This window comes from Acanthochromis polyacanthus, chromosome 23 (genome assembly GCF_021347895.1).
Source record: "Acanthochromis polyacanthus isolate Apoly-LR-REF ecotype Palm Island chromosome 23, KAUST_Apoly_ChrSc, whole genome shotgun sequence".
Classification (NCBI taxonomy): domain Eukaryota; kingdom Metazoa; phylum Chordata; class Actinopteri; family Pomacentridae; genus Acanthochromis; species Acanthochromis polyacanthus.
The window spans coordinates 9122476-9149114 of NC_067135.1; the positions used below are offsets into that span (position 1 = coordinate 9122476).

The 26639-nt window shown below is 40.4% G+C and overlaps 2 protein-coding genes across 5 annotated transcripts in view; one reads left to right on the forward strand and one right to left on the reverse strand.

Annotated features, from left to right (window-relative positions):
- LOC110962536 (pyruvate carboxylase, mitochondrial) overlaps positions 1-26639 on the reverse strand; it is a 627844-nt gene that overhangs the window by 514304 nt on the left and 86901 nt on the right.
- The window catches only part of LOC110962296 (ADAMTS-like protein 1), a 109060-nt gene that overhangs the window by 38852 nt on the left and 43569 nt on the right, over positions 1-26639 (forward strand). For all 4 annotated transcript variants that reach the window (XM_051943650.1, XM_051943653.1, XM_051943649.1 and 1 more), the window contains one exon: positions 1051-1167. In XM_051943650.1, coding sequence (XP_051799610.1) covers positions 1051-1167 — 117 coding nt within the window. The remainder of the gene's footprint in view (positions 1-1050; positions 1168-26639) is intronic.

Here is a 26639-nt window from a genome sequence, read left to right on the forward strand (position 1 = left end):
GGACTATTTCAGACTCTGATGGAGCATCTAACAAATAGAGCTGTAGACAACCAAAGGAAATCTTGATCAACTAAAATCATATCTACTCTTCAATGAACTGACTGGTTGTGGGGGGAAAAAAATCTACAGTTTTCTCTAGACCAAGTTAACTGCCCTGCACTGAGTGAGTCTTGTAGCTTTATGAGCCTAAACTCGGCATAGCTTACATGAAAAGCTAGTATTTGCAACGTATTAGAATATTTCAACCTGTTTATTTTGTAGTGAAATGATATAAAAAAAGAACTCAGAGGTGACCAGTGTGTAAAACTGTATTAACTTGTAGTCACAGCACAAAAACTATTGAGGAATGCAATGCAGACAAGTTAGCCTCCTGTTTTCAGATGATGTGCCACGTTAGTTGCTGATCTGTCATATAGAGCTGATCTGTCATATAGAAACTGCTATTTGCAAGTGTGTAAACTTGACTTTTTGTCATCATGTGCAGCCACATTGACGACTTCTTTGACATGATATCAGCTAGTTTGAAGCCGACTCAGAGTAAACGTTGCTGTCAGTGCAATCCTCCATGCGAGGCAACGGGAATGAATCAGGTACAGTAACTGCTTTAACTTTCCTGAAATCAGAACAGAAACAAGGGGTACCATCGGATGGAGGAGCTATCAGACATGGAGAGCTCCAGGGGCTGCAACTGGGCTTGGCTGAGCCATTTTCAATTTGCAGTGCAGACCTGCACGGCAGCAAATAGAAAATCTTGAAGGTGAAGGGGCTTAAAATTCAAGGTTTTGAATCTTATGTGCTTAACTGAAACTGTTGCCATTTTATTTAAGCATCTTTCACTTGTACAACACTAATGTTTTATCGCCAAAGGCCTACAGACAAGCCAATGAGAAATTGGTCTGATGAGAGGCTTATCGAATTAACGAGCACCTTGTTTTTGGCTAATACGATTCTTTCATCCATAAACTGTTACTCCTCTTGTAATATTTGCCTCCCACAGATTTTTGTTGGATTTACTTACAGGCCTTCTGTGACTGCATCTGTGTTTTTCAGGTTGCCGTGTGGGCCAACGATGGAGATGCTGTGTTCATCCGGGAGTTCACTTTGATTCGACGAGATCACCTTCCTGAAGAGCCCCTCCACGACGGCAGCCAAAACCCAGAAGACCCGGTAAGGAAACACTGCACTGACTGTGTTGCTGAATTCCACCAGGCTGCTTTTTTAATTTAAATCTCCGATTTTCCTTCCTTGCAAACTTACACTCAGAATAAATTGAGATGTCAGATAAAACTAAATCAGCCAATAAATCTATCGCAGCGTGTTTACGTAATACAGAGGAGTGGAAAATCATCTGTGTTACACCTCGGTAATGAATGCGAGTGAATGATGATTGTGGGACCTTGGGAGAGGAGGTGTAATCTGACTGCGGGCTGACCCAGCCTGATGCGAAACAGGGCAAACACACACACTTAACACTAGCTGCATGGCTGAGGGTGGGGTGCCTTTTTTGCGTCACATTACTCCCGCTCTGTCATCACCTTTGAGACATGAGTCCTGCCCGTAGCCGTTTTCACCCAGATGTTTTATCTAATTGAGGGAGCGGTTGAGCTGCTGTTGTCACACATATTGATGTGTAGCTCGCCGATCTCATCATTCTTACGCAGTGGGATTGGTTCTGGCACCATTTGAAAGGAATCTGTTGAAGCTGATCAAAGTTTTTTAAACACGCTGTGTATCTTAATGTGTATTTTAACGTTGCATTTTTCTGTTTGCTTAGAGAACATTATATAATTGACCCAACTGTACTCAGGTTTTTCTGGTTCATGTGCCACATCTGACCTGCACTGTCAGGTGAAAGGTGAAAAAGTCTTTCCATCACAACTTTCCACGCTTCAGTAAATGACCCTTTGGCCTTAACACATTGAATATTCAGCAGCTTTCCACGCACTTTGAACACTAATCAAATACAGTGATGTTTCTTTTGAAACAAAAGATCTGCTTGAACTTGCCATTGTGCTTTCAAGCGAGATCATGAGGGGCTTATGTGACAATTCACATGTGCTGGATAGCCTTACAGATGAGCGGCGGGGAGAGGTCGTTCTCAGTTTTAAGAGGGGATCAGAGCTCGTTCCGTCTCTCACTGAAGCTCTTATTTTTCTCTGTAATGTTCATGTTAACTTTGCCCTGCCTAGTATCTTTAAAAGATTTATATTGCTCAGTGTTTTTGGCCTGTCTTTGCTTTGTACAGGCTTTTTTATATATATATATCCCAAAGGCAGACTTAATGGAAAAACCATTTTAAAAAACTCTATTTGGAATCAAGAATTTATAAACTTGGGTACAAGCTTACAGTGCTGTAGTTAGAAACCACAGACAGCTGTCTTTACAACATTTGGATTCCTTATTGTAACCAGGCAACAATGTGATTTATGATGCACTGACCTCAAGTGAATTTTTTGAATTTGCATCAGCTAATTTTTGAGCGATTTTCAAAGCAAACACCATGCAAAGGGCTACACACTGTGTTCACACCATCCACGCCTCAGTTTCTCTTTACGGAACAGCCTACAGGTGCTTTCGAAGTGGCAAAACATTGCTGTTCCCTTTCTTTTTAAAATAAAGGAATATTATAAATCAGTGGTTTGCAAAAGCAGACAGAAGCACGAGCAAAAGCCACAATATGACTGTTAAAATCTGATGCCAAAGCAGGAGACATGAAGATCTCAGTTATCTAGGATGATGTTTATGGGATGTTCAGGGTCAGAATAAAAATTATTAGTGGTTAAAATGAATCTAAAACTCCACAATTATTATCTTAAGTATTTAATTGAGTGGGCGACCAGAAGAAGAAGACGTCTTAAGCTGAATGGCTCTATGGAGACTGGTATTTGCTGTATGTATGATGCAAGCATGTCCTGAGATGAGGAGAACAGACTCCCAGGAGCCACACTTGTGATTCCTTTCACCACTCAGCTGGTTTCAGTCTGCGAGTGCCTGTGGCGCTGTTCTATGTTGGATCTAGGTTCAATATTAAGCTTGATTCGCAGCCAAGATAAACGCAGCTTAATTAGCAAGCAACCCAGGAGGCAGATCTGTGACTCTGAAAGTGTATTCGCTTTCTCTCGTTTAACTTTCATGACTGTGTGCCAGGGTCGGCCGGTGGGCAGCGGGACTGACCTCCCTAGCACCCTTTACCCTATTCCCCAAGAGGGCCACAGATGAATTGTTCTCTCTAAAGCAAAGTGTTTTTCCTGGCAGCCTCAGCACGAGCTACTTCTTACACAGTTAAGGTTTAACATACCTTCATAAATGAACCCATATTCATTCCATGATCCATGCATGTACTGCAGAGCCTCAGACATGTCAGCATTCATAAACAGATACTAGGTGAGTTTACTGGTCTGAGAAGTTCCTGATTCACAGTCAGCGGGGGGTCTGATGACTGAAATCTTGGCTTTGTTTTTTATTTTTCTGTCTAACAAGACCGAATGAGTAAGACTGTAGATAAACACACAAGCTTCTTGTAAATCTAATCTGCTTTTCCCACTCATTGTTTTCCATAAATGAAGCAGGTTTGTTTGATATATGTTCTAAAATTGTGACTTTTATAAAGATTTAAAGTTTAGTTTAACTGTCAAATATGCTTAACTGCTTGGAGGGAACTAATCTAGAAGTCTGAAACTCAATCTCTTAAGAAGTTTCTGTTCCAAAAGGCGAAACACAGGTGGCAGCTACTACTCAACCTTGGGGGGAGGACTGAGAAAGAGAAAGGAAAGAGGACAGAGAACAAGCATTGTAAATGTTGTAAGACTTGGGATAGAGGAGACAGAAACAGCCTTCGGATAAAAGAGGAGATAGAAAGGGAGACTCGCCACCCGGTTTTCTCCTCAGTCGCTACCGTCTAGACGGCAAATATGATCATTCTGTCAACAGGCAACTTTAAATTGGGTTACTGAAAGCCGATCCTTCATTTGGTGGATGAGTGTGTGTCAGGGAAGTTTCCCACTAACTCTTCTTACATGAAAACATATTCCTCTCTCTGATTTAACATAATAAAAAATCCATAATGATAATGCAAATTCAAACTGTTATACCCAATTCTGTTTAAAGCTGTATTAGAGTTGATGACACTTCGCATGACCTATTAGTGCCTAATAAAGCTGTTATAGCCAATATGTCTGCAAACAGTTGCTTATTTACAATGCAGCTTTAGCTTTCAATTCTCTCAAAACAATAAACTGAAAAGCCCTAAAACTGGTTAGAAAAGCTTTAGCGTGTAAAAACATTCACTTAAGTGCTATTGCATCTCCCTTATTGTGTTTCTAAAAATATATACTAGTATTTACTGAAAGTAAAGCAAGTGCACACAAACGATTTCTAAAGAAGTTGAGCAGGAGTACCATACAAAAAGTCCATGGAGTCCTTATAAGAAAGATTTTTTAACTGTGTGACATTTTGAATTTTCAGATCAAGAAAAGCAAAAACATGGATGTCCTAATCAAGTTATAAAATATTTAGTATCTTTCCTGGACAGTCCACACTTCAAGTACTGTATAATCATTGTACTACCTGATTGTAGTACCTCTTAAAGTTTAATACTGTAGCAACCAGAGGAGGCAAGCAGTTCTGTGTTGGCAAGCAAAGAGTACTGCGGGGGTTTAGCTAGTAAAGGTGCACCATGATGGAGCCTTCCATGAAGCTTCATGACCTCATGACTGCACACGTGTTAAATCAAGTTATGACTTTGAGTAGTGTCAGTGTTAGCCATAAATGCACAGAGAGGTTTAAAATGAAAACTAGCGATGTCCCACTCAGGTTTTTCCAAGGCTGATCCAAGTTATTTAGTGTTTGATATGCATTGATGCCATTTTTCCAGATAGTACAACCTCAAGTGTTGTTAGTTAGCTGTAGTACCTGGTTGAGTCAGCCTTATACCTTTTAATCGTGCAGCGATGAGAGGAGACTAGCAATTCTCTGTTGGCATGCATAGAGCATTATGAGGGTTTAACTAGTAAAGGGGCACTATGACAGTGTCTTCTGTGAAGCGTTATGAACTCTGACCAATGCACACATGGTAAATCAAGCCAAGATAAACTATGATAGCATTTATTTATCCTAGTGGCACGTATAGCAACTGACCTGTAGCTCATTTCACAGCAATATCCCAGAGCAAAAGTCAAGTGTGCTCAATCTCCAACAAAAATATATCAGTTCCTACCGAGCCTCAGCCATTGTTCGGTAAAGGGTCTATTAGTTTCTTTGCCCTTTGAGGGTCAGAACGTACTGACTACTGATCTTGGTCACATTTTGTGTTAAACAACCAAAAACGACCAGGATATTATGGGTTGTGACAGTTAAGTGGTTGCTAATGACAGTCATTAGAGCCCCACTTTGCTGCAACGACTCAAGGCCCGGTGTGAGGACGCTTCCTCTCTGCCTGTCTTCACAGGTTTCCTGGAATGGTGGCTACGTCCTCCTGCACTGTTGTTTAATTTTCTCACCTTTTTGATAGATGTTGGATGTTTAGTTAGACATCTCTTCCTTTCTGCCCTCTGCCTATCTCACTTCATCACATGCCAAGCAGTTCAGGCTTTAATGTCTTTACATGCTCAATTGCACCTCAGGCAGCAACCGTCAGGGCTATTTTTTTCTTTTTGAGAAGCTTCAGGCCTAACAAGAGTCGAGGCGGTCCCGTCTTTTGGCAGGGTGTCGGGGTTCGGAGTAATTGAGGTTGGGCGAGCAGGGCCAAGGGCCAGTCAGGGTGGCAGGAGGAGCTCAGTGGCCATGGCAGCAGCATAAGCAGAGAAAGAGGCCCATTGCTCACTGCATGCTGACTTGGCAGCTGTGTTTTGCATGTAGCGCCAGGTGGAAAGGGCAGCGGTCTTGCACAATTAAACACTTCATTTGTCTTCATTAAAAGGATGGACATGTTAGCTTTGGCAGGCAAAGAGGATGTTTAGGCTCAAGTTTTTTTCTATGTACTGTGCCCCCTGGTGTTGTATCATGTCAAATTAAAAGTGTTAGCACATTTTTGAGCATTGAAATTGAATTTTGTCAGTCATTGCATCTAAACTCTGCAGTCTTTGAGGTAGTATCTCTCGGATTTTTGCAAGACCGCATCGACATGGAAGTGCATGATGGTGTATGGACTGTTGCTATGTCGACTTATACCATGTTGGCCTTGAATTGCACTCGACAAAAAGAATCCAGCCAGTGTGTGGAAAAAGGAAGAACTTCAAATTTTTGGAAGCACACTCACTTGTTGTCTTAATTGGAGTTGGATAAGAAGATAAATGCCACTCAGATATGATCAAAACATGACTGAAACCAGCAGACAGTTAGCTTAGCTTAGCATAACAACTGGAAATGGGAAAGCAGCCAAACTGGCTTTATCCAAAAGTAAAGCTATAATGCATAAATGACATGAATGATGCTTTATATGTCACACTATTTCTTGGGTAGAGACCATAAAGACCATTGTTTTAATCAGTATTTATTATTGTAATAAAGTCCATAGTAACAGCAATAGATAGCATATTTCCTAAAATGTTGAACTATTCCTTTAACTTGAACAGGAAGGCTTTGTTTAGTTTTCACATAAAAATACAAATGCTCTGTTCCTCAACCTTAAGGGTAGAAAACCTTAGACTGAAACATATTTTGTGGGTACAGTTAAGTTTCTCCTTTGTATTGGTGTATACCTCATCAGTACAGTTTATTTAGGGATACTAAATGTACAATAGTGAAGCACAAGAGCACTGACATGCTGTTATGTAAAGATGTGAAGCATAATCTTCATTTAGTTCTATCTCATCCCTACCCAGCCTTAATAAAAAGCACAGTGTGTCCATCACCCACTCCTGAAATCAATTTTCTTGATATTTATTCATTATTAGGCTTGTTATATGCATTGAATGCGATTGTGTGGGCTGTTTATTAGAAACACTGCCTCTGTGTGAAGCAGCCACTGCTGTAGTTGGATTGGAAAAGTCCAAACGGTGAGTTCATGTCTACTTTTGTGACTCCATTTTGCCATGAATGCAACTTTATTATTGCATTGCCAGCAGTATGAAGGACACCCTGCTGAAATTTGTTTGTGACAGGCCATGGCTACACTTAGAGGTGATTTTATTCTCCAAAGCAAGAGAAAGCAAGGCCTGAAAGGGAAAGCAGTGAATTAGGAGACATTTGCCTCCCTGCCTTGTTCGCTTTGGCTGCCTGACTGGTGTTTGGCATGAGGAGCGCTGCTTAGAGGCTTGGTCCCAGCGCTCTTGAAGAAAGTGCTGAGCGCTGGTGAATGTGGTGTAAAGCCACGTGGCTTTGGACTGGGGATCTTTCTCTCACCCTTGTTTGTTCCATCAGCATATGTGTTCAGTAAATCGTTGGCCCGCACCGCTCCACAGCGAGTATCTCCCCCCTGCTTGATGTGGTTCTCACATCAGTGCGCTGTGGGCACTGGAGTGGTGCTGCTGAGGTAATACCACCAGGGACAAGAGCTCACCACAACACCCACATAACAAATGTGGGTGTGTGTGAATGCATGCAGCCAGTTGTGCGTCTGCTGCTGGCTACTGCTGCACGCACACTCCCATCTGCACAGCGTACCCTCATGTAATCCCATTTGTGTTTGCATGCTGACATGTGCATATACTCGACTGCGTAGTACAGGAAACCATGTGTTTATAATTTTTGTGCCTTTTTGCATTCGACACTATCACGTCACAAAACGATGCCTTTGATTAATGGGAAAATCTTACCCTCCCTCTCCTCACCTACCTCCCCCATCACCCCGACACTCTTCTCTCCTCAACCTCCGCCGCATCGGTTCGTCTTCGGCGTGTGAAGGCACGCACACATTTTCTGAGGGAGTGATTGATTTCTAATTGTTTACATTTCAGGTTGCACTCCCTGTTGCAGATGTTTGTATTCTCCTCCACGCTAGGCGTGCACAGACACAAACAGAGACACACTCGCACAATGGGGATGTGCAGATGCCAGAAAGTTTCATCCAGGAATTTTTGGATGTCTTCACTGAGGGTTTTGGCACGGCGCGTATTAATTGTAACTGTTAGGCCTTTTACTTTCTGGCTCGGGATGTGTGTTTGGGCACGTGGAGGAGATCATTCAAGGCCTCTGCCATGAATGTGGTTTCATTCTGGTTAAATAAGAGCATTAAATTAAGTTTTACTGCCAAATAATAACATCTCAATCTAACATCTTCTGGATGTAATTCCCCCACCCACTCTCACTCTTGGACTGTGCTGTTAAAGAAATCAACAAAGTAGTTTGCTTTCAAATAAAACTGTCTCTAGGACAAGTTGTTTTTCACCTTGTAGCTCTTGACTCGAAATAAACTGACTCACTGCAGGGAGGCAGTTACTAACTTTAATAGCTTCGGTAGCGCGCCAATGTTAGCTTCTCTTCAGAGTGGGCACTTGGCTCAGGCAGCCTGCAGTATGTAGCGGGTCTCCAGTGTAAGCAGCAGTGTTAACCTGAGTTACAGCAGTAATTACCTGCTGCTGAAGGATCGCTGCCACCCATGCGCAACATGGCTTGGGTTAAGCAGTGGGCAAGCTGCAACCCCAAGCATATTCCTCCCTTTAATGTGGGCTCTAACTGCTCTTTGTGGTGGTACTACAGTACAGAAGCAGAACAAACATACACATCTCTCAGTTTTCCTATCTGGAAATCTGTCCTGCTCTGGTGAGGACGGGTTTGTTGTCTCCAGTACAGCTGGATGGTTCACCGCAAGGAGCTGTCAGAGTTGTACTGCTGTTTTAAAATACAGTAAATGCAGTAAACATTGTGTCATTTTATATGTATCATATTATTAAACATAGCTCATTGAATGTATTGGATTATTGTACGACTTTCTGTAAATTAGAGTTTATCTTGCCTGCTAGTTATCAGATCAGATATTTTGCATTTTACAGATTATCATTATTTTTTAAAAATGGATTCTTAGTAGTTTAAGCAGTGTCCTAATTGGTTACACATCAGATGTCATAAGATAAAGGATAAATGTTCAAAAGTTTTAACAAAACATAGATAAAGGTAATTCAATTAAGTTTTGTGTCGGAGTTTGTGTTCCTCTAATATTTAACATCAAGATTTTAATTTTTTACTACAAATATACCTATATCAGTTATGATTATTTACCTGAAAGCTCACCTGGGTCATCGGGTGCCTCGTGTCGCAGCAGCAGCCGGGGTTCAGTTCCAGCTCTGGGTGATTTGCCACATGTTGCCCTCTGTTTCTCTTCCCCCACTATCACTATTGAGTAGAACAACAAAATGTGACCCCAAAAATGTTTAAATATTCATTTCTTGATCTCCTTGATTACTGATCATCATATTGGCCCTGGAAAACAAAACATTTCAGTCCACAGACATTTAAACCACCAATCAACCTACTGCTCTGAGCTATCAGGTCAGGGGTCACTGAGGAGTTGGGCGTCTTAACAGTGGATGTTTGGGTCCTGGGAGGCCTCCGGACTTTTTTTGGTGCATAATCGAATTGAGATTTAGGGGAGCAGGAGGCTGTGTCAGTAATTTGCTCTTGGTTGTGCTCCTCAAGCCGTTTTTGATCATTTTTTTGCAGTGTAGCAGGGTGCACTGTCCTGGCGTGAGTGTGCAACAGTGTTTAGGTTTGTGGTGTGCATTCCTTTAGCATTTGTGGCCGATCATGGTAAGTAACTTTTAAATATGTCAAAATGGCCACTGCACAAAAGTGGCATATACAATCTTGTGCACGATGTTATATTGTGATAATAATAAAAGAATTATCCAAGTTTGTCAGGGGAAAATCTTGACAGGGCTTTGCTTGCTTTGTCTTGATGCTGCTCACATACTACCTGGCTGTACCACAGATTAAGCTGTTGTTATGACTAGTTGCCCGTTCTGAGCAATAATTTTTCTTTCTTTTTTTTTCCATTCTGCAAAAGCTTTTTTAAAAATGGCTCTGCTTCTTCACATTCGTCTCTCTTGGCATTTTTCAGCTTTTGTTGAGTTATCAGCTATGTCCTTCGCCTCATGCATGATCTGTGCTGGATATAAGCGAAATCAGTCTTTTCAAAAATGTAATTTAAACTGGAGCATGAAGTGGTAGAGCCTGTCTCTCTCACTGAGTTGTGTACTCGTGAGAGATTTTACGGTTCTCACAGACCGTCATCTTTGGTTGCACAGGGCTTATGACACATTGACAGAAGGTTTTGGTCTGAATGTTGCTGCATGCTGAGCACCGATCGCTGCAGACTAGTGTAAATACTCTGAGCGTTAACATGAGAAAATCAGGGCCATGGAGTGTATGTGTGCAGACCTACAGGAGCTCGCCTTCGCCTGCACACACTCACAGACAGTTTTCTCTCTCAGGCAGCCCTGGGAGAGAATGTAATCTGTTCACAAACCACAAAATTGAAAAATGACCCTGACGCTCTTCCAAGCTGAAGAGTGAACAATGCTTGCAACACAAGAAGGCCTACTTAGACCAGATCTTTATACAACACAGAGGTAAGCCTTTAAATTCAAATAAGCATCATTTAAGGATCTCTTTAGGTTGTGTTCGTTGGAGTCTCTCTCTCTTGTGCTGACACACACTTTAATTATGTGGAGGGCATAAAGCTGTGCAGACTGAAGCCCTTATAGACTTAATAAGTATCTCCGGTCACATGCATACACAGAGTAAATAAATATTTTGGGATGATCATTTTGGGCATTTTATGCTCTTGTCATCATGCACCAAAAGCCTCTGGCTGGTTATTTAAACAGTGTATGCACAGAGCAACCTTAAACTGTGCTCCTCTTTGTGTAGTATATATGTAGATATAAACAGATTTTGTATGATAAATAATATCACATTTAGCAGAGAATGTGGAAAAAAAATCCCATAAGGATAATAAGGGTTAAACTGATCCCTGTGATGTTACCATATTGACATGAAAAACCTTAAAAACACTTAAACCAATGTTATAATTTTGCTGTCCTGGCGGTAAGAGTGCCAGAAAATATGTTTACCACATTCAAGAACTGTAAAACCTGTGACAGTCAATAGATAAATTATTACTTTTCTCTATTTTCTGTATTTTACCGGATATTATCTGGAACTAAGCAAAACAGAGAAAATCTGTAAAATAACAGAAACTGCCATTTTTTTGGTCGTTAATATGAATGATTTCTTTTAAATGAAGAATAAAAATAGTAATTAGCCGATTTAAATACAGAAAATTTGGTCCATTTTACGGTCAGTGTTGTGACGAAAATACCCTTCATGCAAACATAGACTTGTGATGTGGACATTTTTTAACATTTTGTGTCAGTCAGTATATTATTACATGTTTTTTTCTGTAATGTTACAAGATGTTAAGTCTGTAAATCTGTAAAAATAACTGTTAAAAATATTTAACATTTTTCAGTCCTTAATATACACGGTCATTCATTCAAATAATAGTATTTATCTGTAAAAATGTTTTCTGATTTATATATAGTAGAAATTGTGTAGTTTTTGGGACAAAGGTTGTTGAAGAACAAATTATTATTCATTAAAATACTGACTTTTCTGTTTTTTTTCTTTTAGGTTGAACATATAAATTAGGACTTTATCCTTTGATTTTACTAGTTATTCTCTGTATTTTTATAAAACAAGAAAAACCTGTAAAATAACAAGTAAATTGTTTGCAAAATTGCATTCTAAAGCTTTTTCATGGTGTGGATTGGCCTAGTGGCGGCAATTGTTGGGACTTGGAAACACCCCCACAATTTAATCAGCTGTTCCTTGTATCATTGCTGATGGATAAGTCCTCATAGGTCCACATTGGTCGATTTGTAGTCGAATTACAATCATGTGATCATCAGCAGGCAGCTGATGTAGTGTTCACTTGTTGTCATGGTTACAGTGACGCCATGCCGTTATCTCACAATGATACAGAAATCTTTAACAAATCTGTGGATCCAGACAATAAGCTGTATCAATGCCAAAATCTAATCAGTGGTTCCTCGTGTCATTTCTGATCTTCCCTGAAAATTTCATCTTAATCCATTAGTCTGTTTTTGAGTAATGTTGCTAACAGACAGACAGACAGACAGACAGACAGACCAACGCCGATTGTCACATGACTCCACAGAAGCTCCGCCTTCTTGACCGAGAAATACTGGTCCCACTACCTACTTCTACGTTCCACCATACTACACAGTTGTACCTTCTGGGGTTAAAATATGTTTCTTACAAAATATATTTGCAATTTAGTTATATAGGAACATAGACAGATCTGCAGCGTATTTAATGAAGCATGAACCAGTATAGCTCTCGATATATTTGCAGGATATTCCGTTTTTCCTAAGCAGCAAATTGCCTTTATTATAAATATTTCCTTTCTCAGAAGTCAAATGAAAGCGTCTCATTGGATTGTTTCAGATAACTGGGCCTGGTGGTCTTCCACAGATGTTTCCCAGATGCACAGCGACAGATTTCGGAGAAGCTCAGCACAGCAAAAGTAGTCAAAATCCAAATAAAAAGTGATTTTTAAATGTCTCTTTCTTAAAAAAATCCTGAGCAGCTTTATCAGTGAGTGAGCACTGAGCTAAGATTTGCTTTTCTTTTTCCTTGTACCTTTCACAAACAACAGGAATTCGAGATCCCCTCAGAGGTTAGAAGTAGGAAAAGATACATGCATTTCAGAATAAAACTCACTTATACAGTTCTTGAAGCACCAGATGCTACTCAGTATAGGATGCGCATCCTCCTGCAACAAGCATGCAGACTTCCTGGATTCATTTTCCCTGGCTTCTTTTCTTTTCTCCCTCCTAAAAGTATTGAAACCTCCAGATTTATGAGCCCAAAGTGAACAATGAAGGTCCCGTGATGAAAACATTGTCTGGAGGCTTCGGGCCGGCTGCCAGGGTGTTAGTTGACTAAAGACAAGCGTTGGGTTTGGTGTTACTGTCCCCTGATGAAACGTCTGCATTGCCTTGTTACACAGTGAAGATCGCCTGTGATTTATGACATTAATCTTCACGTCGCTACTGAGCCAATATCTGCTGGAACGTTCAATCATCGCATCGCTTGCTCAGAAAGCATGTTTTGAAATGAAAGAAAAAGCACTGGAGGAGAATTAAAATGAGGAGAAACATCTTCTTCAGCCTGCAATATTCACTTGAGAATGTTGATGTTGAGTTATGATTTGTGGCGCCTTGAGTTTTACAGGTTGAACCACAAGCAAATGAGCCGTATTTCTCACAATCAGCTCTTCGGAGTGACCTCACTGGGATAATGATAGGGATGAAGCAGAGTCGACGAGCTTCTGATGGAGTGATGGGAGGTGGAGGTAGAGTGGTAACTCGGGGGGGGGGGGGGGGGGGGGGTGTGAAGGGGAAGTGTTAAGGCCTGGCGCTGTTCGTTTTTTTACCCCTCAATTGCACGGCGGCACGCGGCAAAAAGACAACCATTAGAAGGAGGCGGAGAGTGAAGCCCGACTGGATGAGTTCAGCCTGCGGTTTCTGTCTGGCATTCAGAAAAAACACTCAAACAGGAGGCCCCCGGAGCTGCTTTTCATCCTTTACCTTTACAAGAATCTGATGATGGTGGCAAAAAAAACAAAAAAAAAAGCAAGAAGAAATGTTTGTGTTTGCAGTGGCTGCTAATGATTTAAAATGTGTGCATACGTGTGTGTGTGTGTGTGTGATGTATGGGCATGTTTGCTCAGTCTATGGGTGGGAGGGGAGATTTATTTTAACACCCTCTCATTTTGTGTCTGATGCCAGAAGCTGTGTGTTTATGTAAACCTCCGCCGCAGTGGAGAAGGCCGAGACCACCCCCGAACACCCGGGCATGTCCTGTCAGTGCGTCATGCATCACCCACCGGCTCTTTATACGTGCATGTGTGCATACGAGGCTATTGTAGGAGGCATCTGGTAATTGAAACTGATATTCGGAGCTCAGAGAACGGGCCTCTCTTCTCCTGCAATATTTTCTGAATGAGCGTTTTATTGGTCCAAGCAAATCCTGTTTTCTCTCGCTTTCCTCCAACTCTGACTTCTCTAAAGGTCACAGTTAAAACTTTGAACTTGATGAACACAGTTTGGAGTTGTTGGATGGATGCTCCATAGTTGGCCTGTCTCCAGAACCTGTTGAAAAGCTTTTAGTAATGAGCTTCAAAGAGGCTTGCAGTTTTATCTCTCCGACACAAGATGCTGCTCTTGAGCTTTGAGGGCTGCAAAAGCAATTATTTCAGGTGTGAGGAAGCCAGTACGTGCTTTGTGCATTTTCTGGCACTGAGATTATTATGGAATCGAAAAATCTGTGGCAAAATGCTGTGTGCAAAGCATGCTTTTTGATGTGTAGAAATGGCAAAAAAAATTTTGAGTGTACATGAAATGTGTAAGAAAGAATATATTACATGTTTTGGTGCAAATGCAGAATCAAATGTGCATAAATATGTGTGACAGTTGAGTCACATACAGTTAAGGAGCTTAAATTTTTACAGGTTTCTACTCTGTATCTGTGCTCAAATGCTCATAAAAGAATGTCCAAAGATAAAAACCAATAAATTTAAAGTGATTTATAAGCTTCATTTTACATCTCAGAATATTATATGATGATTATTTGATGCACAGTGAACATTAACTCTCATTATCGCATTGATTAACTCTCTGAACTCCAAGGACATTCTTCACATGTTTACTCACTGTTTTTTTTTTCTACAATACAAAGTTCTACACCTCTGTGGAAGCAGCACAAACATACAAATGGCAATGGAAAGAAAAAATGTCAGCTCTACACATCATAGATATTTTGCTTCTTACATTTTTATATGAACTTCATACTTGCTCTTATTGGCTCTGTGTAAACCCAGCCTGCAGTTCAGCTTAAAATATCCCAAATTTTTATCGCATCACTGTTGGGTCACAAATGGCTTCATAGTTGCTTAATTTTTGGTGTATGTTTTAACTTGATGTAGAATAGTGGAGCTGAGATTTGCAGTTCACTGAGTTTCTCAGTGAACTGAGGAGTATTTTAAAGATCATTAGAAGGCTGAACATCTATCAGTTCTTTTTGTGTTTACAATTTGTTGTGCCAATAAATGTTTTTTTTTTTGAGTTTGGTCAGTCAGCTGCTGGAGCTGTAAAATCTAAAATTAGCAGTAAGTTTTCCGAAACAGGTGTTTGAGCAGAGCAAGATTATGTCACAATTTAAAATCGGCAGCTGAACAGACAGACTTATTATTGTCTGTGTTATTAGATTAGCTAAGATATATGAGCTGAGAGAAAGTGACAGACAACAGCACAGACGGAGGCAATGTAGATGTATTAAACTCACTATTATTTTTAAACTATTGCAGTTTACCAGATGCAGCAAAAAACAATAACTAGATGAGCCCTCAGTAGAGGGCAGAACCACGCTCTCTGCTGGCGAAAACCCTGTCCTCCCTATACAACCGTTGCAATATGTATCAATTTTGATCATCGTACGTATCTCCCTCCCTAATTGATCTGCTGACCTGTAACTCCACAACTGAGCAGGGGACCTTAGACTGATCTTCAGTGCCAAGTTTGATTATCCTGACTTCAGCGGTTGCAGAGATATCGGACCGGACATAGCCACATACATACATACATACTTACCCAGCCAGATACCGCACCGAATGCAATAACTCCGCCGACGTACTCGTCGGGCATGGTTAACAACAAAATAAACATGATATTGGCATTGTATATCAGCCACCCATAAAATCAGCCAAATTATCGTTCCTTGCTAATCCATATTAGTAATCCAGTACCAATGATGTCTGACAAAGTGTAATTTTGGTATCTGTTCCGATTAACTGTTTCTATTTTTAAATTACATTACTAAATTTGTCTTTTTTTCCCTCTTTAAAGCACTTGATAGCTGAACAGAATGATCTGATGATTATTAGGACATTTGGCTGTGTCCGGTTGGGGGCTGGAGGGTGGCCCAATCAGGAAAGTCAGGAGGCGGGGAGAACAGGACTGCAGTGCAGGTTGTCAACTCCTGAGTCATTAGTTGGAATGGCTGGCAGCTGGGGTTCCTGGAGAGACTCCGAAAACAGCCACAGCTGAACCCACACATGCACAAAAAGGATTAAGAAGACACCTCCCCAGAAACCAGGCGGCACCCCAATACTGGTGGCTGTAACTCCCTGTATAGTACATTACACTATACAGACTAAACTAGACTATACGATACAATCCTGTACTGTAATATGCTGTACTCTCCTGATTCATAATTCATCTGGATTAAAGAGACAATTTTTGGAAAATCGTCAACTGATACCATCTTTGGTGTACATGGTCGTCTCCTGCTGTTCACCTCCACCGCTGAGCTGCTACCTATACAGCGGTGCAAACACTTCCCTGGTCTGAGTTCACTACAGTAGCATATTTAGACAGCTGTAAGCCCCGAAGCTCCTGGGAAAACAGGGTAGAAGGGTTTTTATGTGGGAGTGGGATAGAATGGGGGTGAACTGATCCACTGCAGCTCTTTTCCTGTGCGGTTGCTCTTCAGTCATGCATCCAAATGTTTCCTCTTCCTCTCCATCACATGGGCAAGCTTTGACTTGACACTAACCGTAAATGAAGACACGCGAGGTTTCTTCTCAAGACTGTGTGCGCTCGGTGATTTTTGTTGTGTAAACTGTGAAAGAGAAACTTGATGTAATTTCCCTCTTTCAACAGTAATATGAAGGAACATAGCCCAAGGTGTGAGTTTTGCAATGTAAACTGGCTTTTCTCAAAGTGTGTTTAACGGAATGATGTATGACTTGGCATGCAAATGTGAACAGTGCGCACATACAGACACACACCGAGTTTCTCATCTCTGTCTCTTTGCTTTTCTCTCAGTCTCTCTTACTTTCACTCTTACATACACAAACACATTACCCACAATACACTCGGATGCAGTGATACCGTCCTCCAACGCCAGCGGCAACCTATCATTATTGCACAAATCCTGTAACTCTATATCATAGATAATTTGACATTTCCTCGTGCAATCACTACCCACAGTCTTCAAGACGTGGAAAAACATTTTTTTCTTTTAATATACTGTACATGACAATCACGTAGGCTCACTGTATTATAATGTCGATCTTTTTTCTACTTGAGTGCAGCATAAACAAGTCATTAGCACATCAATGACATATTGCTGAATTTTCAGTTGATGCTAATTTGTAAGCTAATACTTGCACTCCATGTGTAATGTTAAGGAGTAGCATTGTCTTGTTCCCAACCATCTGATTAAATCAGGATCTGTGTTTATTCTCCTTTGAGCTCTATTTTTATTCTCCACCATCTCATTCAGAAATATCGGGCTGTTTCGTTGTAAAATGTTCCCGCAGCTAGTTGCTCACATCAATCAATGACCTCATTGTGGCACAACGGGAAAAATTATGGGATCACCAGAAACTGTAGGATCAACCATTTGGAGAAGCCAAATGAAAGTTCTTTTAGGCAAATCTCGCCACCCAGTCGGCGTATCGGTAAAGTGCAGAGGCAGTTATTCCCGGCTCAAAAGACCAAGTGTCAACTCAAGTAAATGGTGAGAGATCATTAACTACAATTTCATAAAAATTGCATTCTGAGAACCAAAAGTTGAATCTGGATCAGGGATCCAGATCAGGCTCATTTAGCCTTCTGGTTTGGTGAAGACCACTGTTCAGAAGTCTTGTCAGCGAAAATAAGAAATTTAGGTTCACTACTCCTTTAGTATTGTACGTCTGATGGTGCCTTGTCTTCAGATTTTTTGCCGCAACTCGAGTCGGATTACTGAGTAAAGAAAAGGAACGAACAGTAAGTGTGATGATCGAATCAGGTTCTGGATTTTACATTTGGATGAAGCAAATGCTGAAGTTAGAGAAACTGGAAACTTTTAGTCGACCTTTCTTAAAATTAAGTCGCAGTAATACAGTGTGGAAGGAATCATTTCAGTACATTAAATGTACCATTCATATTACTTTTAAATTGATTTCGATAAACCCAATTATATTGTGTGTTGCCAGTTCTTTTGAGTTGTCCAACAATTCTGTTTAAGTATGTTTATACCTTCGAATTCTATCTTTACGACCCTTAACCAGGTTTTGCTGTTAAAAAGCCGACAACTGGCTCATACAGTTGCCATCTCTGGCAGTTTCGGAGTACTTCCAATGATTTTAGTTCTGGATACTTTTCTCTTATAACATTTCAAGGCAAATTTCTGTCAAATACTTTATGCCAATTCAGCCAGTGATTGCGTTGTGATCAGCCCTTTACTTGCACATGTTGTACTGCTGTTTACAGGACTTTTATCATTAGCATTTGACACTTTATGATGCATTGTTGACTTGCTAACATTGCCATCCATGCTGCTAGCATTTCTAAAAATAGTGATTGCAGGTTACACCCCTGTGACATTGCATCAAGTATGTGAATAGAGTTTAAAAAAGACATTATAATCTGATAATTGAGCCACATTGCATCTTAAACAGATGGATTACTCCATTCAGTTCTCAGGAAAGCAGTCATTTGGCACCATTGGATCCCTCTACTGTTTCACCCGAGGTTACATCCAGAGCAGTGATGTCATCTATTTTCTTTCGCCATTATCTTGTGGTCATACTTCATGCATTCTGGGTTTCCCAAAGCTTGGCATGGCATTGCCCCAGCCTCCTATCATGTTCTTTTTCCAGCAGCATTTAAGCTCCTCTTCACTGCTGGACAGTAGTCTAAAGGGAAATTAGAAGGGAAGGATGGGCATTTTTTTTAAAAGTTGTGTTTATCTTGAGGCTTTGGTAAAAAAGCCATAATAAGTGTCCCATGGGCCATATTTCCTTGTTGACCTACTAGTGAGCACTCTGTATTTGATATGCCAGTGGTTTTGGAAAAGAAGGGCAAGACAGCAGGCGTGTGAGAGCATTTTCCATATAGATCTGTGATCTGCTCAATGAATTCAGACAGGCGAAGTTGAAAAACTATCCAGGGAAATTTATACAAGAGGACAGGAACGAGAAAAGAAGACTGGATGGGGTGACGGAGTGATACTTTAAGAGAGAGAATTCATGTGAAAAGGAAGTGTGCATGGGTCAGTTGAGTCACTATGTGTTGTCTTTTTCCACTCAGTCTTCGCCACTTTCTCTCAGGGTCTCTTTAAGCACATCTTTCATTCACATTCAGGCCCTCTCTGTTCACACCGTGTTAGCAAAGTTAGCTTGATTAAACAAGGCTCAGTTCGTGATAAATTCAAGTGAATTCACAGAATTAAGTGGGGAGATGTCGTCATCCTCCCTTTTTTTTGCAGTAAAGTTGCGTCTTCTACGTGTTTCTTATCCGATTACAGAAGCATATGGGTGAGGAATGTTTGATTGCAGAGCAGAGCTGTGGTTGGCTGATGGATAGTTTCCTCTTTCTGAATGTGGGTGTTGCAGGACAAAGCCCAGTTGATGTGTTGAAGTGTGACTGCTTGAAAGAGCTGTCAGCACTCCCGGCACCAATGCAAGCAATGGACAGAGATGTATATTACATAAGAGTTTACATCATGAGTGGACTGTATGGGGGATTTTGAACTTACGAAATGATGTTGAGAGGTATTTTTTATATTCAGATATTTTGTGTTTTTGTAGCTTTTTTGAAAATACTCAATGAGAAATTAAACTTTATGAAGGCATCTGGGCAGAGATCTCACAGCTGAGATCATACTTTTGACTGTTTGTGTATACAGTCATGCATGTCTTACCGTTTGCAGGAATTTTGACGAGGGGCCAGGGCTGTTCTGAAATTCAAAAATAGGCAGAAATATTCTTGCAGATATTTTTAAGTACAAGTAAGAAGTATGGCTTTATATGTATGTATGCAGCCATGAGAATCCTATGGGAAAAAATGCATCACATTGAAATGCTTTGACTTATTTCAACAAGCCAGCATTTGATGCTCTTTGATATGGTACCTACATATAAATTTGATGTGTTTTTTCAACAAAAATATCAATAGATGTAGAATTCTTCTTTGGAAAAGTAACTTCACCCCAGTCATCAGAAGCTAGTATTGACGCCTTTAGCACAAAAAGCATCTTCAGCTTGCTCAGATATTTGACCACTCTTCTGTGCAGTATTCCTTCAGTTAACAAGAGAGTAACATTTCAGTGAGATTGGAATCTGGCTTTTGACGAGGCCACTCGGTAATCTTCCGTTTCTTCGTCCTGTGCCTCCTTGGCGGATTCACTCAAGTGATCATTATCCTGTTGAAAGGTCCACTTCTGTTTCAACTTGAATTTTCCGACAGATGGCCTTAAATGATCCTCAGACAGTCTTTGATATGATGCAGAATTCATAGCGGAGTCACTGGCAGCAAGATTCCCAGTTCCTGAGGCAGCGAAGCAAACCCAAACATAACATTTCCGTCAAAATGCTTCACAGCTGGTGCGAGGTTCTACCGTCCGTCCACTCTAATCATGTCTATTGTTACTGGGGCCAAACAACTCTATCTTCAAATTTGTCTGTCCAGAGCACCTTATTCTAAAACGCCTTGTCATTGCATATATGTTAACCGTGATACTCGCTCTGATGTTCTTTCTGGACAGAACAGACTTTTTCCTGGAACATGTAGGTCTTCCCCGACCAATCACAATAAAGATTTTTGTTTGTTTGCTTTGTTCAGCCAGTGGTAAAATATCACAGCAAATGGCAGAACAGTTTCAAACTCAGGATTAAATAGACTTTATCACACTGCTCATGAAAAGTCACGCACTCGGCTGCATAACCTGCTTTCATTCTGACTTTCCAACTTAACTTTTTGCTCATCACATCAGCCAGAACTGGTCCTGCTTTGAATGATGATTTTTGTACAAAGTTTTCTGTTAAAATTATATTATACACTGCCTGCCAAAAACAAGTTTCCACCTGGATTTAACTAAGCAAATAGATAAGAGCCTTCCTTTGGATAATTACTGCAGTGATGAATACGTTTCAGCTTTCAACAACTTATTTAACCCGAGCTGATGCAGTGAGGAGCTTCATATTTCTCAAACAACCATGTTGGAAGACATGTCCTGTGGTCATGGAAATTATGTTAATCTGTCTCAAAAGGGTCAAATTTTTGGCCTGGATCAAGCAAAGAAAACAACTAAGAACCGTCCAGCGCATTATTAAAGCCTGGAAGGATAGTGGTGAACCATCATCTTCAAGGAACAAATGTGGTTGGTCATGTGGTCTGATGAGTCCAGATTTACCCTGTTCCAAACTGATGGGCATATCACAGCAACAAGAGAGGCAGATGAAGTGATGCACGGGACGCCTACAAGCCTGTGGGGGTTAGGGTTATGATCGGGGGTTGGTCAGGTTGACCAACATTATGTGCCCAAAACCTGAACATACTGAAAGATCAGGTCTTTCCATCAATGGAGTTTTTCTTCCCTGATGACATGGGTATGTTCCGAGATGACGATGCCAGGATTCATGGGGCTCACATTATGAATGAGTGGATCAGGGAGCATGAGACATCATTTTCACGCATGGATTGGCCTTCACAGAGTCCAGAGCTCAGCCCCATTGAGAATCTTTGGGATGTTCTGGAGAGGACTTTGCACAGCGGTCCCACTCTCCCATCTTCAGTATAAAATATTGGCAGAAAATTCGTGCAGCTCTGGATAGAAGTAAATGCTGTGACATTGCAGGGGCTTATTGAAACAATGCCATGGCGAACATGTGCTGTTCTCAAAGCTAAAGCCGGGCAGTGCATAGGCTGCTACCAAAGCAATTTTTCTGGTGTCATATCCACTTTTTTTAAACATTCACAAATTTTAATTTCCTTTTGTAGCTGTTGTATAGTTTTGTAAAGTGTAATGTAAAACCACAGGCTTTAAATTATTTTTAAATATCATATTGAAATAGTGCAATCGTAAAAAGCTTTATTTTAGCTCCCATTAAAGAAACTTTATTTAACTTGGATAAGTTCGGACTCATTTTTTTCTAACTGTCTATCATGCAGGCAGTGTAGAAAAATCTTCACAGTTTTACAAAGTTTAAAAAAGTGAGATCCAGGCCTTTTGTGTCAGGTTTTAAACTGGCCAGTCCACATCTGAACAACACCAAAAGTTAACATGTTTCAACCGGAGACGAGCCTTCATCACCAAATGAGTAATTGCCTGAGAAGTGTTTTGCTGAAAACCCAGCCATACACTTAAAAGAGATTCACTGAATTTCTCTGTTTCACAACGGGAATTGGAACAATGTGCTTGAGGTGTCATCCATCCTTTCTTTAATCGCTTCCACATTTGTAGGTCAGGAACAGGTCATAACAAGGAACTGAAGCACGCACGCCCCTTTGCTCTGCATGTAATTGCATCATTATTTAACCAAGTGAAAAATGTCAGATTTCAGAGGATGCTCCAAGGGTTAAAGCCCCCTTTGACCACCTTTATCATGCTACTATCACTTTCTGTGATCGTCTCCGTGCCAAAGACAACACACAATACATTTTCCAGAATGAAAAACACATGTTAATGATGTGACTCAATTTTAGGGTTAAAAAGTGAAACCTAAGCCGTGCCGAGCGTATTCAGGAGATCAGACACGTCTTTTGCGGCTAGAAAAGCTTCAGCTCGCTTTGAGTGTAAAAACTCGGCAGTCACACATCATGAATAATAAGCCGCTGAGACAAACCAGGTGCTTTTTTTTAAATTTGGAGTTGCTCTTTGGTGTCCGTGCAAGAAAGAAATTGCTGCTTGTGTCTCGTTTTGCAATTATGAAAGAGGCTAACAAGAGAGCCTGTTTCATGTCTGCAGTTCAGGAAGAAGTCGCTTCTTTAATTAGTCTGTTTCTTTATCTCTTGGCTTCGTCCTCAGATTGACTGTTTGCTTGTCTTGGAGTATTTATAAATGTTTTTTCATTTTGTATTCGCTGTATTTTCCACATTTTTTTTAATCTTTCTTGTGCTTATTGAGCTTTTATAAGCTGCTAGAGAGCCTGATATAATTGTACGTGTCATATTTACAATTCTTGCAATCCTGATGGAGACTGTTGCAGCCAAAAAGATTGGGTTTCACACTGTTGATTACTTCAAATGGCTGCAATATTTTTTTTTTTTAAACGAAGCGGAAGGTTTCCCAGAGCCTCTTGAACAAGCTGTCCAGGGTTTGTATTCATCCACAGAAACTGGTTCTAACTACCTTAGAATAAATTAAATGAAGTCCTTCTTGTAAGGAGAGGATTTTGTTGTTAAATACCTTAAATGTTCAGGAGGAGACAAGATGCTTTAACCACTTGAAGTGGTGGGCCAGTCATTATAAAATCAAGATGTGCAGCCAAACTTTGTTCAAACTCAGAGAGATGTATTTTCAAGCCCACCGGAGATCCAGAATGTTCTTATCAGTGCATTTAATGAACTGCCTGATGGAGCTGATATACAGTACATATGATCATCTCAGACAGTGTGGAATTAAGTGTGTTCTTTAGCTTTAAACATGCATGAAATTATTATTATTCTAACTTTTAATGCTACTTGAACTGATATAAATTGGAAAAAGATGGCTGGATGTTAGGGGGTAAGAGAGAGTGGACGGATTTGGCTAAAATCCAAGTTTTGATTGTATTCTGTATTCAGTCATTTCTCCAAAAGTGCTGCCAAATTATGAGCTTTGAGCTCTGACAAGTTTTAGTCCACATCAAACGTCTTGTGCTAGCTTTACATCGAAAATATTAATTCACTTTACAACTTGTGTATTTGATCTGGAACGCATCAGCAACAGTGTCGCCAGATGAAAGTGCCTTTATTATAGAGCGGCTCTGTGATTGAGCTGCACCAAAACAAACCCAAAGCAACGTTCAGCAGCGCATGTGTGGCTTTAGCATAACATGTTTTGAAATGCATGAGGAAACCAAAGCAAATTAGTCACTCAGACAGGAAGGAATTTAGAAAGAAAAGAGATGACAAGGGCAGGATGTGTGTTGAATGTGAACCAGCCCCAGATGGAGCAGTGATGTCTTCTGTTCAATTTCAGAGAACCAAGACAGGAAGGATGTGCAATCACTGCTGCCGTACATGTTGTTCAACATACAGCTGTGGAAAGAAACTAGTGTTTTCCTTTTGTTTCCCGGACAAATTCTTATTTAAATTCAATTCTATGTATTCTTGTCTTGTCATTTTTATAGAAAATATTACATTGTACTATTTCCACAGTGGTTTTAGCAGCATATGTGCACTGATTATGTTATTAAAAGCCTATTTGTGTCATAGTGAACAGAAGAATTGTAGTTTTTGAGCTGAAAACAATGCAGGTGTTCCAAAGCTGAAGTAGCAGAATGTGAAACCAACAACAAGCTGCAGCAATACCAAAAAACTGGAGGCCGACTGCAAACTCTGATGATAATTCTGAAGTGGGTTCATGTTTACAAGCGACCCTGTTCACATAAAAGTTAGTTGCGCACTCGACTGTTAATGTAAAAATATAGATTATAGCAGCTTTAAAGTCAGCAACTTGTATTGATTTGAAGCACAGTTTCAGAAACCGTGTGTAAACTTCTCTGAATAGCTATAATAACCAGATGATATGGCAATATGGTCTCCATTTTTGAAGCACAGGGGATCAACTTGATGCTGGCGAGTCCATAAATAAACCGTGGTGCTTAGTGTCTGCCCAGATCTGGATGCAGGTCCCACGCTCCCCATTTCCCTTCGAGCCCACCTTGGCGGGCCGGTTTAGCCGACTCTAGTGGCTTTACATGGCTAATTTATGCCCATCCCCTCCTTTCATACCCTCTTTAAAACGCCACAGTGGCCGGTTGGGTGAAACGGGGATGTGGAGTGTGTGTTGGGGTTGGAGGGCTGGCGGTGGAGTTGGTGCAGTGGGACCCTGATGGAGTTAGCCTGTGCATTCACCAGAAAGCTGCTAAAACATATGAGCCCTCTCCAATGTGCTAATGGGAAAAGCTTGGTGCTGAGAACACATGAACGCAGTTTCAGGAAGCAGTAAATGTCACTGCTGATTCTTAATTACGTGCCCCATTCCTTCTCTGCACTGTGAGCTGCATGTGGAGTTTTAGAGACCTGCTCAGGTGGGATCAGATTGTGGTTACTGGCTTATTCAGTATGTCACTATAAAGAGTACAGTAAATTAGAAAATATTGTGCAATGAGTACACTTGTGGTTGCCAATTTAAGACAAAAATTGTGCCCTCTTTGCCAGTACTATTATCCTTCCTCCTTCTCAAGAAATAATTTGTTATAAAGTAATGACTTAACTGATTTGTTGTACAGATTACAAGTTATTTTGTAATTTTATTGTGTATTCTTGTAGCAGCTTGGCTCTACACAAGAAGTAAACGAGACTTGAGGAACGTTTTGGGGTTCTTCCCCATTGCCACTGCAGAAAAATGTAGAAAATCTTGGGAGCTCAAAATAGTTCCTTGAGGAACCTTTGCAGCAGAAATTAATCGATGTTGATCTCCTATTTATTATTATTATTACAATTATTATTATTATTGCTAATAATTATAGTTAGCTAGCAGTAAAAAATACTTTGCTGAAAGAAGCAGTTAACTAAAAAGATTAAACAATAAATAGTTGCCTAAAATAGCACACACTTAGCTAAAAAATAAAGGTTAAACTTGCTAGCTAAAATGTGTTAGTTAAAAGCAATAAATCGATAATAATCATTTAAATTTGTAGCTAACTTACTATTTATTGCTATTTGTTAGGTTTTATATATATATAATATTCATTAGTGTTTGCTAACTACTACTGATAGCTGTTTATTAATTTGAGCCACCTGTTTGCTACACTTCACTGACTTTAACTTTTACTTAACTGTTGGATATTTTTGAAAGGATTTGAGTTATTACAGGTTCCTCCATCAACCTCTTCTCTGAATTCGTCAGTTTAAGGTTCTTCTAGAAACCCCCAAGCAAGCAGGGTTCTTCGAATATCTGTAGAGTTTCTTGACAGCCTCCCAACTCTAAGATTAATTATCTCAAAAACTATTGGATGGATTGAAACAATTCATGAATCCAGCTGAGTTTGGTGTTCCCAGACTTTTCCTGTGACACCACAAAAATATTGACATGTCAGTTTTTTAGTTGGCGACTCTTTGGATAGTGATGAAATCTGGCACATTTATGCCTCCTTTAAAACAGTTTTTAATAGCTTTGCTCATCTGGCTTTTCATCTTGCACCATCATCAGTTTGTCCGTTGCTTTAGTTTATGATCTGCAAAGTAATAATTAGCTTCAGCTGTACTTTGGTGTTTGGCATTTGTTTACATCTGTTTTTAGATTAATTTACAATATACTCACGCTATTCTTAACCTTGTTCTATGTACTTTGGCTTGGTTTAACAGCTGATGTAAACTATTTTAAATCTTGAAACTATTGTAAGTCATCCAGCATAACCTCACTGGTTGTTCCGGGGCAATGCAAGCTGACAAGAGCTTATTGTGTGCCGGCCATTCTGAGAAACAAATCATTTTGTTTTAATTCGGGCCTGTAAAAAGTTCTGGGACCAATATCCAGGCAGAACAAATGTCTTCCTCTGCAGAGCTGTGGGGAGTTCAGTCAGGAGATCTCCAGAAGTCTTTGCCAACAGAGATAGGTCTGGTGAAGGCCAAGTTGGCGTTTGTCTGTCCCCTGAGTGCATTATTTATCCCGAGGCTTTGCATCACTGCAGCACTGTT